This window comes from Azolla caroliniana, unplaced genomic scaffold, assembly GCF_043228905.1.
Source record: "Azolla caroliniana isolate FFs.n. ecotype wild unplaced genomic scaffold, voAzoCaro1.0.p SCAF_882, whole genome shotgun sequence".
NCBI lineage: Eukaryota > Viridiplantae > Streptophyta > Polypodiopsida > Salviniales > Salviniaceae > Azolla > Azolla caroliniana.
In genome coordinates, this window is record NW_028231317.1 from 1 (window position 1) to 14,293 (window position 14,293).

Genomic DNA, 14,293 nt, shown 5'->3' on the forward strand with positions numbered 1-14,293 from the left:
GGCAAAGAGTGATGTCGATTTCAATATATATCCATTCACGAAGTCAACAGATCTGTGTATTGTAAGAGATTTGTCTGGGCAAGAGAACTCAATCCCAGGCTCCTATGATGCCAAGGGTGTCGCAAGGTCTGAAAAGCCTGCTGATCAAGATGTAATCCCATGACTTTCAGGAAGATAGTAATGGGAATTCCACAGCTGTGGGTTACCATCTGCTTCATAAGTATACGAGCAATCAGACAGACAACACAGACAACCTTGAGAAGTTAATGGAAAATCGACAGCTGTTGGTTACCGGTAATCTGCTTTGTTATAAGCATGCGAGCAATCAGACAAACACAGCCAACCTTGAGAAGTTAGACGGTGAATTCTAATAATATATAATAATTAGATGCCATAATAATGTCATTTACTATGACGGAAGGTAGCACCCATCCTATTATTTTTGTAGTTAAATATGTTTGGTTTTCCGTGGAAATACCATACTTTAATGCTATTTCTCGAGTAAAATCCCTCTTCATTCAGATTGCTTGTACATGAACGAAGCAAGCAATCTTCTTCATTTGGATTGTTTGTACATGAATGAAGCAATACGACGTTTCATTATAGAATCATTACAGAAATGATTAATGAAGTGAACTATGACACATCATCCAATAAACATTGAGATTGTTTGTACATGAATGATGCAATCCTCTTCATTGAGAGTCGAGACTGTTTGTACATGAACGAAGCAATACAACATTTCATTATATAGAATCATTACAGGAATGATTAATAAAGTGACCAATGACACATATCACCTCAAAATTGTGACTAATGACATATCACCCCAACAATTTTGACAGTTATATATACCAATGTTAGCAACTGAACCAAACCGTTTATGAACACTTAGTATATAAACCAAACCACTTAAGAAAGAGTTGAAACCAAACCATTTAAAACTAAACCGTTTAGGGAAAAGTTGAAACCAAACAAAACCATTTAATAAAAAATTTAAACCTAACTACTTAAATCAAACTAATTAAACATCTAAATAAACAAAAATACATTAAATTAAATAAGCATTTAAGTTGAATTTATTAAATCAATAAACTATTAAAGTAAAAAAAAAGTTAACCAAAATCCTATAAACCTTTAAACCTATAAACCCGAGTTTTAAAACCAAACCAAACCGTTTATTGAAAATCCAAACCATTTTTTTTTTGGGAATCAATAACCCGTTAAACCATGGCTTAACAGTTCGGTTTGGTTCGAGCCGAAACCGTGCCCATTGGGATATGCATGATTGACCATGTGACGATTTAATCATTAGAGAACAATATTGACACAGAAATATACCATGATTGAACTATCCATGCCTTGATATTTGGCAGATTGTTTGGTATTACAGATTACATCATAGATATTTTACATTCATTCGTGTCGCTAAGGTGTCTAATATATACATATAGCTATGGTTATGGCTTACTATTTGGACTTAAAAGTACTAGTCGTAGGCATGCAATGGCCTTACTATTCGAATTTATTCTTATTATTGATGCGATTAATTCTCATTTTTTTTATCAGAGCCTTGTATTCCCAAACAGATGCCTTTGGTGACTCTTCTAATAGAGTTACATTATTTGCCAGGTACTTTCTGGTCAAAGACAATGTTGACAGCTGGATGGAAAAATCATCCACAACAAGATTATATGTTTTCATTTCACCAGGTACCCCCAATAACATACGTAGTCTTGAAATTGGAATTCTGCAGTCACACAGTAATTTCATTCAAAATCCTAATAATAATAACGCATCATATCAGCACAAAATGCACTTGGCACTAGGAAAACCGATTCAGTAGCAAGTCTTGCTCCGGAAGATGGTAATCCCTCAACGTACAAAATGTTCTGTACACATTTATTACCAAATTTAATGGTTCAGAGCTTTGGATGTACAATATTTGTGGCTCTTAACAGCCTATCAACTCCAGGGAGCTGTAGTTCATCATCTGCTTTTTCAAATGGTGAGAAGTAGTGATCTACCATTTCTTTGGTCACAGATACGAGACTTCCAGGATTCCACTGCATCAAAAGCAATCACAGACTCCTTATTACAAATCATAACAAATGTCAGCATCTAATTAAATCACAGATTCCGAAGACAGTTAAGCAACTAAATAAGCATATGAATGTTCACGGTTTCATATTATTCTTTGTTAATTGAGGCTGAGTATCATAACTGTTATGTATTTATGTTTATTTTGCCATTACTCATTTTCCACTTGATTTAAGCTTCCATCTGTATTATGTATCACAGACGTTAATTGAGGTCGAGTATCATAACTGTTATGTATTTATGCTTATTTTGCCATTACTCATTTTCCACTTGATTTAAGCTTCCATCTGTATTATGTATCACAGACATTGCCCTCACATGTCTTACATTTCACTACATAGACATCTTTATGTTTTTAAGGCAATGACTTTCTTCTATTCTACAGAACAATCCTATAGTAAACCTATTGAAATCGTTGATTCCATGGAGTATATATTTTCATTCTAAATAACTAAAAGGCAATTAATAATGAATCACATGGTCTGTTTGAAACATGAAAATTATACAACTTCAATTAAACTATTGAAAAAATGGACTTTCAATTTAGCGTTGAATATACCTTCGGATTCTTATCTTTTTCAATTAAGATTGATCGGCAACCCTGCATTAGTACAAAACATGCAACTGTCAAAATCTAGAAAAGTGCATACAGGACAGGCAAACAGGGTCCAAGGTGAATTTTGTTTTTTACCTCATAAAAATCATTTGAGAATTTTCCAAGTAAACACCTCGCTGTTAACCTATATTCACGAGTTAGGCACTCATGAAATGTCTGATTCCGCCCTTCCCGTATCTTCAAAGAAACAGAAGCAAACACTGAGAGACAATTGGACTACAATTTTTACCATAGTTTCCATAGTGACAATGTCTGCCAAAGCAGCATTACTTACTGATCTTAAAGTTAGTTTTAAACTCATTGGTGATGCTTTTCTCAAAGTTGCAACAGTTATTGTGTACCAATTATCTCCCGTTTCTGCCTTACATTGTTCCTATTAATGTGAGTCACTCAAAAATCAAGAACTCAATCAAAGACTTTGGATAATTGTATTAGTATAGTTCCACATCATTGCCGTGCATTTTCAAAAGATGATAGATTAAAAATATTAGTGAAAATTAACCTAATAAAGTACAAGAATGACTTGAATAGTTGAAACTTACTAGGGCTTCAAGGATATCTTCCAAAGAGGGTTTAGAAAAGCACAAATTTATTTTGTCCACTCTGTGAGAAATAGCAACATGATCAAAGGTAAAAAGAACAGAAGAAATTTCAGTTTCAGGTAATAAGACAATCTCAAGAAAGCCACCTATGCATGAAGCTATCAGGCTTACAGTCCACATTTTCAGAAAAACTGTTTATGGTTTCATTAACAGCAGCATGATTTCCTGAACTCAAATGTTTTAGTCTTGCTTCAAGTTCGATGATCCTCTGTGATTAGAAAAAAGAGCATTAATCAATTTTGATACTGGACATCCATTAAAATTATGGTTATATTCCATTACAGAAGTAAGAGTTAAGCCATTTTTCAAGGCATCACACTCCATATTACAAACAGTTCTCTTCAGTCTTCTTTAAAACAGTAGTTTACAATAGGAATCATCATCATATTAAGAAAACATGCATCACGGTCAAGTGGCAATCATGAAGGTTAGGAGTGTCACCATAACTATGTCACAAGAATGTATGTTACATGAAACGTTTGAAACATTAGATGCATGGAAGTGTAAAATAGAGGTCATGACGTTGTGCTGATTCTGTCATATTCATAGCAATTCTTTTGTATTATTTCGTATCAATCAAAACATAATTACGTAGACATTCCTATAAAAAGTACTTGGTGTGCCCCTTCTTGATAATGCCCTCCTATGTTTCCAATTAATTGTTTTATACTGTTTCAGATCAAGAAAGCATGGTTTTTTCTTTTGCCACAAAACAAGAAATTAGAGATAGTAGCCTTACTGCCAACCTCTTTTGCCCAAGGCTTTCAAATGTGTACTTCAAAAGACATCCTATGAAATAAATATAGAGCACAATACATCATTGGCAGGATAACACCTTGACATAGTTGGACAACAGTATCACCTTTATTATATCAGGGTCTTCTAATAGGATGCAGCCAAGACTTAAACAGGCACCAAAGCTCCTATATAAACAAAGGATTTGTGTTATTTAGCATTGCAGATTCTAGCTATAACTTCACTCATTTCTCTACATGAGATGGGCCAGCTCTGTAGAGGAGCCAGCCTGGACCAAAACAGCAAGGGAACACATCAATCTTCATGATCAAAAGCTGAGTCATGTTCAAAACATATTTCTACCAACTCAGGAAAGTCGACAGAATTGTTCAATCCTATGTTAACTGTTCATGTTGATGGTAACACGACATCATCAACACAAATTTAAAAAATTATGTTTTCTTGGAAGTGTTTGTTTTTCCTTTAGTCCAAAAATGTCCACATTTTGAGTAAGAATTCTACAAAATTGGTGGTTTAACAATATGTAATAGGAGAAAGCAAATGGGAAGAGAAAACACCTCTGAAGGTACATAATGGGTTGCAAGACCAACTGCAAGTAGCTCAGCTCCATCTAAGCGTGCACCAGTAAGACCAATGTATTCCCCTGCACAGCATATTCATGCAAATCAATTCTATGCAGAATATTTAAATTGACAAGACAATGTATGATTCAAACATGCCTAGAAAACCAGGTAATCGTGACAAAAAGTAGGAAGCGCCAACATCTGGATGAAGTCCCAGCCCTGTCTCTGGCATAGCAAATACCTAAACATAAAAAGGCACATATTTTATCTATTCAAATGTATACTCAGTATAGGCTTTTGTTTTCCACCTTGAATAAGATAAATATTCAATATTTCGTTGTAGAAGTTCTTTCGACAAATATTCAATATTTCATTGCGGTACATTATTCCCACACACAAGCTTAAAAGAGGTTAAGGATTGAGGTTGGAAATTCAGAAAAAGAAAGAATTCTAGGTATCAAGTTAACATGAGATTATGGAGACTGGACAATAAGAAAATGCCATTTGCTGCTGCAACACGACAAACACATCTGCCTTACACTCATGTACTAACTCCCCACTGGAATACTCGCTAAGGCAAGCCATAATAGCTCGCCTATGTGCCTATATCATATCTCTCAAGTATTTATAGGTAGCTCTGCAAATCTCACTACTGCTATCTAGAATCATTTCTTAGGTGAATATCCCTGTGTATGTTGCTATCATTTTGACAGAATCAGTTAACGGCAATCAAGAACAAAAATTATGAAACATTATGTGCCTCCGATGGAAGCCTTAATTCAAGTTTCTTAGTCACAAATCCTTAATTTTTCAATGGATTTTAAGATTTTCCATGAGTTCATCTATCTTCGTGATAGAATTAGACACTAAAGTGTGGTGCCACTAGGCTGTCCCAACTGGGACACAGTCCCAATCCAAACTGGGACTCACCAAGGGGCCCAGTCCCAGTCAGTCCCAAGGGACAACCCAACCGCTAGTCCATCGGCCATCTTTGCCCTATATAATGAGGCTTACTCCTCATTTCTGAGCATTCTCTGATTCGCCTCTCTCCATTCACCATTTTGGCTCTAAGGAGCGTAGCTAATCTATACACACATACATATCTCCCTCTCTCTATTAGCTTACTTGGGAGTTGTCCCGACTCATCCCGACTCAGTCCCGACTTGTCCCAACTCCGAGTTTTGGTTTTGGTTTGTCCCAATTTGGGACATTTGTGAGCTTTTCTCTTTGTATTGATATATGAGCATGTTTTGTGTCCCAATTGTGTTTTCTTGTGGTTTTACGGACCCCCATGAAATAGGAGTGTAACAAAAGGATCAAGCCTAATACCATGTTTGGTTCCATTTGGTTGAATCATAGTCATAAATAGCGATGGGCATGGTTCGGTTCGGTTTCAAGGCAAAGAAACCAAACCATTTAATACTTCTTTTTTAACCTAACCATTTAAATCAAACTAATTAAACATCTAAATAAACAAAAATACATTAAATTAAATAAGCATTTAAGTTTTATTTTTTAAATCAATAAAAGAAACTTTAATTGAACCATTAAATTAAATAAACATTTGAGTTAAATTAATTAAATCAATAAAAAACCATTAAATTAATAAACTATTAATGTAAAAATAAATTTAACCAAAAACCTATAAACCTATAAACCCGAGTTTTAGAACCAAAACAAACCGTTTATTGAAAATCCAAACCATTATTTTTTGGGGGAACCAATAAACCATTAAACCATTAAACCATGGCTAACGGTTTGGTTTGGTTCAGTTCGAGCCGAAACCATACCCATTGCTAGTCATAAATGAAACCTACACAGCCATAACTAATTTCGCACTTACAGACATCAATTGCAATACTTCGCCATTCCTTGGTTTTTGTTACACAGATTTTTACCAACTGAAGCTTCACCCGATCAGACTGGTGGAGGAAATGAAATTTTAATTCATTGAGATAAGAAAATTGTTCGTCTTTCATCTTTTAGCCCCACCAAAAGTAGACGCTAAGAGCTGATGCAACTACAAGGATTTAGATGTCTAAACAAATCAGATTTCACATTCAATATGGAAGATAAGTTCAGGGTTTCTATGTTACCACATAGAAGTACATGGGGAATTGGTTATTCATGGAATTTCAGGGAGTTAGGATTATATGGGCCTAGTACTACCAAATTTCAATTATTTATCAAACCACTAATGGAGCTTGTAAAAAGTTCCATTCCAACAATGCCAAAGAGAAATATTCTGAAATATAATTTGTAATAACTGATTTTTTGCAAGGAACATACAACACTAACTGGATATATAGTGTGAGCCAGAAGCAAAACATCAAAATATGGTTTTCTTATAACGTAAATGACAAGGACTGCATACAGTTTTTGCTGTGACCACCCTAAAGCTTCCATTTATTGATATACCCGCACCTCCTCCCATAACAATGCCATCAATTAAAGCAACCTGCCAAGATAGAGATTAATGTTTAATGATCACCGCATGAAAAACCTACAATTATATCCGAGGTGTATACACATTGATGTGCTCTCAGCGTAGCCACTCACATGAGATTTCTTATAGGTTCCAACTAGGTAGTTCACATTATATTCTTGAGAAAAGAAATGCATTGACTTGTCATGGCGCCCTACAACAATGTCACATATTTTCAAGACCAAGAACCAGGCACATCTGATATTGCATGAAGAAAAGGAAAATTACTATCAGTCTAATTTTACCTTCCTTCCAGAAGCGATAGACCTCTGCAACATCACCACCAGCACTGAAGGCTCTTCCAGTTCCCTACCATAATCAGGTTTTCAATGTTCAATATCCATTTAAATATGTTCAGATCAAGGAAAAGCGAAGATGGACACATACTTTAACAAGGATCAACTGAATCTCCTCATTCTTCTCCCACTGTTCATATATATCTTTCAAATATCCAGTCTGTGCAAGACATGCAACCTTTAGATAATCAAGAAAAGAATTTATTACTATGTTCCTTTTGCATTTAGATTCATGTATGAGCTTGAATGGTACTAATTTTTCATTTTATGTTTTCATGTTTTTGCAGTTACCACAAGGTTCAGTTTTCTTGATCCTATTCTTCTTAAATTTATCATACAAAGAGATGCAGAATGAGTGGAAACAGCTACAGAAATTTATCATTTTGTAAAAATAAAAAATCCCTAAACACTGATAATGCTTATAGATGCATCCATGCAGCCATAGTGCATGACCATGGTTCTGCTTATGCGGATCAGAAGAGGCCTCACCATCCAATAGGAAATAGCATTCAACTGACGTGGACGATTGAGTACTATCGTCCTTGAATGACTAGTCTCTTCAATTAACACCTGCCATTACGAATTCAAGTGCCAGAAAGGTGTCAACATCATGAAGTTGGCTTGATAGTTATACTTGCAAATTTAACTTTTTCTTCCATTAGTGTTTAAATAGATCTCATTTGGGTGCATTCTTATATGCAGATCATTGCATAAAAACACAGTTGCTTCAAACTAGAGGATTTGAGATCAACTTAATAAATATATTCATTTTCTGCATGCGGAAAGGTGATCGTCATTATCGAAGGGCTGTCAATTTAAACCGGAAATGAGGATTTTGACATTACAGAAATATTGATAACGGCAGGCAGGATTTCATCTGCCAATCCTAATGCTCATAAACATAAAACAAAAAATCCAACTAGGTGCCTATGTAGATTATTAAATCCAAAGCAATTACGAAAGCCATTTTACACAATGGTTTCTTGTGAGGCATTAATCCTGAACATACTTCAAATACCAACTTAAATGAAAAAGTATAGTGTCTATGAAACTAAAATTTATAAATAGCACTCTAGATCCTTGATGTCAATGGGTACATAAGCATAGATGTTAAGGAGCAGAATCTTCACCAGAATCTCAGGAATGATTAATGATGGCTTAATGATAAAGTCCATGCACTCAAAGAAGCTATGTTGCCAAAAATCAAAATTTAAGAAATTGAGTACATCTATAATTAGCAAAGAGAAAGTCTCCATTTGCAGGCATTTATCAGGTTTAATTCCAATTATTGAATCCAGGGCTAACATTAAACAGAGAAGCAGTGTGGCTTTGAGGAAATGCAATCGTCAATTATGCGGCTGAAGGCAGCACAAGTCACCATACTGAACAAGTCTATTGGAGATCTTCTCTCTTTCCTGGCATTTCAGCTGATCAATTGAAGCTGATGTACCAGGATACATTAAGATTACTAATATTGCAAGATCTAGAAAAAATAATTAAAAGAGAAGCTTAATGTACCTGTTTTTCCATTTCAGTAGGTGTATGCTCAGTAGAGAATGCAAAGGCCATAATTTTCCTTGACCTTTCAAATAATCTTTCAGACTTAAAACCTGAGGCTGCCATGAAAGTGAGAATTCAAGACAGGAAAAAGAAACGAAAAAGTACTTGCCAGAATCAAAAACATTGTAGCAGAAGAAGCAAGTGAAAAAAACGAAGTTTGATAGAATCAGCAACATTCTAATAGAAGGTGCAAGAAACGGAATTGGGAACTTCCAGAAGCAAGAAACAAAAGCGAAAATTGAAGGAAGGATCCGAGGCTTCAATTCAGAAGAAGGTGATCACTTGAAACAGAAGGAGAATCGTGATACCAAATACGCAGGATAAACATTAGAAAACAACGGATCAATCCAAACTCGGAAAGAGAATTTAAGACTTGAAGCATCAACAAGAAAACCAGAAAATGGAGGGAATGATTCAAAATTCACACAGAACCGATAAGCATTCGGACAGAAAAAAAGCATCCAAATTTCAGAAAAGAATGTCTACAGGATGGCAGGATACAAACAGGTGACACAATGAGAGAACACTACAAAACAGGAGAAAAAAAAAACATGAAAAATTCGAGACATGAGAAACAGAAGATGAAGAATGAAGGAAGGAAGAAAAGGGAGACGAGACAAATGCGACAGGAGCAGAAGCATTGTGAACAAAATCCAAGAGCGTGGAAATAACAAGGAGGAGGATAGATGGAAAGAAGGGGTTGGAGAAACGCAGGAAAAAAAAAAACAGAAAAAAGAAATACGAATCCAAAGAGAAGAACGGATAGGAGGGTGAAGGAATCAGAGACGTGGTGACAGAAGACATGATGAAATACCTTGGTCCCGATGAGCTGATCGCAGTGAACGTGAAAGCGTGGAGAACATCGTCTCCCTCGCAGGCTGCTTCAGTGTGTCAGGTCTGTGTGGGCGTGACGGCTCTCTGCGGAACCGTTAACGAGCCCCATTGAAATGGAATAATAATTCATGGGCCATCGCCATACATTCATTCAGTTCATTCATTCAATTCATTCATGAGGAAGAAGATCAATCATCATCACACACACACAGTTATTATTATATGCTCATTGCCTTCATTAATCCAACCCACCCAGGCTAGGCTATAGGCTATCATGCTAACACTCAACAAATATTGGGGTTTCACTGCACATATACAATGTACATAATACATATATATTATATACATATCAATCGATGAATGAATGTATGTATGTATGTATGGCGATGGCCAATGAATTATTCATTTTCAATGAGGCTCGTTAACCGATCCACAAAGAGCCATCACTCCCACACATACTAACGATCGATCAATGAATTTATGATCAAATCCGTAGCTCGTCGTCCTCCCGATCTGCCGATCTTGAACGAAAACCTGCGGAGCCATAGGAGTGGCGATTAAATAATGCATCAAAGTCCAGAAACATGCGCTTAACGTGTGAAGGCTCGGGAACCTGCCCAATTGTACGCATTCTCGAGCGTGTCGGCCTCAAGAAGCTGAAAAATTACTCCCTGCTCGTTGTCAAGTGGATATTATGATAAATGATGTTTGCTCATATGTAGCCACCGGTGCCAAATGTGGGCTATTGCAAGGAGAGGGGTGATGTCGTTTGCACAATTATTGCTCATGTAACAAAGAGGTATGTTCTTTACTCACCTTTTCTAATAAAATAATAGGAGGCTCACTCCCACGAGAGTACGTTAAATGAAACCATACATATAGACACAAAATGTTGCCTATATTGCTCTCCTCTCCGTTCCTTTGCCCAAGTGTTTTGAGAGTGTATGTCTACACATATGTACATCCAATGGCAAATTCTAGGGCCATTTCTGTTCATTGCACTTATTGAACTTGCTAGGAGAGGGTTGACTATCATTTGACATCACCTTGGTTGTTTAAAGCTTATATCATTTTTTCAAAGCATGGATACTATAAAGCTTATAATCCAATATGAGAAATAGCCAATGCCAATAGCTACCACAAAGCTTATAATTCATGCAAAAAATAGTCGACGCTTTTTTGTGTACATCCTAGTTTCTAATGTTAATCAGCAAAATATATGCTCCATGTCTAATGCTTGTCTTTTAGTTCAAATGGAAATGCACGTTTTTAATTCAAATATTCATAAAACACTATGTATGGTCAGAAATTTTGGGCTTTCATGAAAACACTAAACACTAATTGAATGAGAACAAGATACTCACTATCCACCACCCTCGAATGGAATTCACATTTTCAGCAAGATACTTTGGACAAATCCATATAAAAGCTACTCCTCACTAAGTGACAAATTCATCAAATTTATGGGTTGAATCCTGGTTTCTCTCCTATTTGTCTCACATACACCCTTTTTCAACATAATTTGTCAACTTTGCTTATAGTTATAACCATCCAACAATTTTGTTTTTCTATGACATCAAAACTTTATGCTACAAGTTACAAGTACAACAACCCATATAAACCCTCAATGTTGGCAAAGAACTTGTGGAACACAGTGATTTCCATCAACTTTAGGGGATAATTTCCCTTTAACAGAACAAAGACTATCAAAAGCAGATCAAACCTTCATCCAGTTCCATCTCAAGAGACGCAGGTTTTATAAACCACTCAAAGATTTCATGGACTAGACATTAAAACACATGCGTATATGTCCTGGCATAGTATCATTCGATGTAAACGATATGCACTAATCTTTACATTACTTCTCTTACTAGGAACACATTGCTTATTCATGATAATCTCTCATCCTCATGCTTGGCAATTGTTTTTTGTTACAAAGAACTTCAGGGTCATCCAGATGAATTATTAATGGACTTCAAATGTCCACAAAACAAATAATATTGTTATTAATGCAGTTCTCTACTGGAGTTGTAGCTCCATACATAAAAAATCCAATGAGCAATTTTTGGAGTGAATAGTTCGGTATAGGAAACTGATCAAAAACCCTCTTCAAACGTCTACAACTTCAATCAAGGAAGGCTCATAGTCACTAGGAGCTTCGAATCCCAACAGATTCATCATAGTGGCAGCCACATTGGCAAGGCCAGCTTGAGGAAGATCAGTGCGAAACCGAACTCCAGGTGATAAACCAGGCCCACCAATGGCAATAGGTACCTGGAACAACACAAATCACATTATAAAACATTTTCTCCATTCTGTTATTTGTGATGAAGCACTGCACCAACTTTTTAAGCTGGTTAACTACCCCTTGCTACAATACAACTTATGTTTCAGTATTTTTTGCAATTAATGCCAGAAATTTGTGGTGGTAGGGAGGGATTCAAAGCTGGAAAGAGAAGTGCCTCCATTCCACATTTGTCTAGAGAAACAAATCACCCAGGAATTATCTAGAGAAATTAACCATAAAACAAACTTATATCATCAAAGCTTAATTAACCATGATGGTGATTCTGGCTATGAACCCAGCAACCTAATAGAGGACGTATAATGTAATACCAAGGGCAAGTAATAGCTTGCTCCCACAATTTGCTGCATAGATAGCCAGCCTATGAATTACCAATCAACATTGAGAACATAGAGAGGCAGATACTACATAGATTTATACATGAATTATATATATATATAGTTTCTCGAGAGAAAGGGCCAAGAAAAAAGAACACAAAGAGATGTTTTCAATCGAAAGTTTCAAAGAACATGAGTATGCAAATAACTGAGTTCCACAGATGGAGCAATGTCATGAAGCTATTTAAAACAATTACCGGAGAGCATGTATGCGATGTGAGAATTTGGATGTTTCCACTTTTGTCTAGCAAGGGTTGGGTAGTCTTAGGGTTCCTTTTCACCATGTCTTCAGCATTCCCATGATCAGCAGTTACAAGATATATACCTCCAACCTCTTCCACAGCATCAAGCATCATCTGTTGACATGACTGAGATGATAAGCTTATGCGTGCTAACACCAAACTATGCAAGAAACATAAGCTATCAAAATTAAATTGATGTAGGACATACCGCTAGCTGTTTATTACTAAGAGAGAATAGATTAACTAGCTTGTTTACAATTAAGAATAATTATTATGTTATCCTCACTGACTCATGATGATTAGCTACATGTGCACGTAAAATTAATAGGATATTGGAATTGTTTATGCATGTGTGATATTTCGGTCATGATCCATAAACAGTACCTTAACAGCCTTATCAGCTGATTCACAAGCAACAATTGTAGCATCCAAGTCTCCTGTATGACCAACCATATCACCATTTGGCAGGTTTACGCGTACCTGTATCATGATATTTATCAAGAGTTAAGGTCACACTGATTATAAGCGAACTGATTATATCCAAAACAAGAGCTATGCTTAATTCCTATAAATATATATACACATGTACCTGATCATATTTGCCACTCAAAATTGCATCTCTTGCTTTTTCACCAATTTCAATGGCTTTCATCTTGGGTTTCTCATTGAATGTAATGCCCTGATCACTTGGAATCTCCACGTATGTTTCCAATGCTTCATCAAATAAGCCTGATCTATTTCCATTCCAAAAGAAGGTAACGTGACCAAATTTGACTGTCTCACTGCACAGCAAGACTCACACATCGTCATATATTATAACACTGAGTAAAACCAAACAGAATGCTCGATAATAAGAAATCAAAAAAATTACCTGCATGCAAAGGTTCGAACCCCATTCCTTGCAAAATATTCACCTGAAGTTCGATCAATCTCCGGAGGGCTCACCAAGTATTTACTAGGGAGCTTCAATTCACCGTCATATTGGAGCATGCCAGCATAATGAATCTTAGGTACTCGAACACGATCAAATTTATCAAATTTCTCATACTCCAGGGCTTTCGCCAACATTATCATTCGATCTGCCCGAAAGTTAAAGGTGACAACTGCATCTCCATCAACGATGGGACCAACGGGTTTACCATCTTCACCAACAATCACAAATTCAGGGCAATATTGATCATTAAAATTAGGAGTCACTTCTTTCAGGTGTTTGAGGGCTTCTAAAGCACTCTTATATTTATTTGGAGCTTCTCCCAACACTTGAGCATCCCATCCTCTTTTCACCACATTCCAATCATTCTAAAAGGAAAAAGAGGAAACAAGAGCAGGCAAACATCATTATTTACTATCTGCCACAGATGTTGGAAAAGCATTCAAGTTCATATTCTTGAGGTTTATGTGTACATTCGTCTAAGAAACGGGATCTAGTGAGTTCAAGTATAGTTAGAGAAGTTTTAGTGTCTTTGCTAAGCTTAGTTGTTGGATCAAAGGAAAACTGAAATGCATGTATTTTTCTCTAGCATACAGTTTGTAAAATACTATTCAAATAAAGTTTTT

The 14,293-nt window shown here is 36.0% G+C and overlaps 2 protein-coding genes across 3 annotated transcripts; both read right to left on the reverse strand.

Moving 5' to 3' along the window:
* Nucleotides 1-1,736: 1,736 nt before the first annotated feature.
* On the reverse strand, nt 1,737-9,990 carry LOC147847538 (3-hydroxyisobutyryl-CoA hydrolase 1-like). Of its 2 annotated transcripts, none has more exons than XM_087339069.1 (15): nt 9,793-9,990; nt 8,937-9,028; nt 7,908-7,988; nt 7,510-7,578; nt 7,368-7,431; nt 7,197-7,276; nt 7,012-7,095; nt 4,794-4,878; nt 4,632-4,717; nt 3,405-3,526; nt 3,259-3,319; nt 2,991-3,089; nt 2,792-2,893; nt 2,660-2,701; nt 1,737-2,066 (listed from the first exon to the last, which is right to left on the reverse strand). In XM_087339069.1, the coding sequence occupies exons 1-15, from the start codon at nt 9,839-9,841 to the stop codon at nt 1,923-1,925; spliced, it is 1,260 nt and encodes a 419-aa protein (XP_087195195.1). In that variant the 5' UTR covers nt 9,842-9,990; the 3' UTR covers nt 1,737-1,922. The 2 variants fall into 2 exon arrangements, with proteins under 2 accessions (XP_087195195.1, XP_087195194.1); XM_087339068.1 differs by having other exon boundaries at nt 8,937-9,034; nt 9,793-9,989.
* A 1,560-nt stretch (nt 9,991-11,550) lies between these two features.
* Nucleotides 11,551-14,035, reverse strand: LOC147847539 (2,3-bisphosphoglycerate-independent phosphoglycerate mutase-like; the record flags this gene model as incomplete). Its single annotated transcript, XM_087339070.1, has 5 exons — nt 11,551-12,086; nt 12,692-12,850; nt 13,121-13,216; nt 13,326-13,518; nt 13,608-14,035. Coding segments are annotated over 5 exons (1,041 nt in total), but the record flags the coding sequence as incomplete, so codon positions are not given.
* Nucleotides 14,036-14,293: the final 258 nt, after the last annotated feature.

Bases quoted from the DNA above. Each gene is read 5' to 3' on its own strand.
- LOC147847538 (XM_087339068.1), bottom strand. From the start codon at position 9,841: ATGTTCTCCACGCTTTCACGTTCACTGCGATCAGCTCATCGGGACCAA. The intron at 7,989-8,936 runs GTACATTAAGCT...TCGTAATGGCAG, and splicing joins CTACTGAAATGGAAAAACAG to GTGTTAATTGAAGAGACTAG. The intron at 3,527-4,631 runs GTGTTTTCTCTT...TTCTAATCACAG, and splicing joins CCCATTATGTACCTTCAGAG to AGGATCATCGAACTTGAAGC.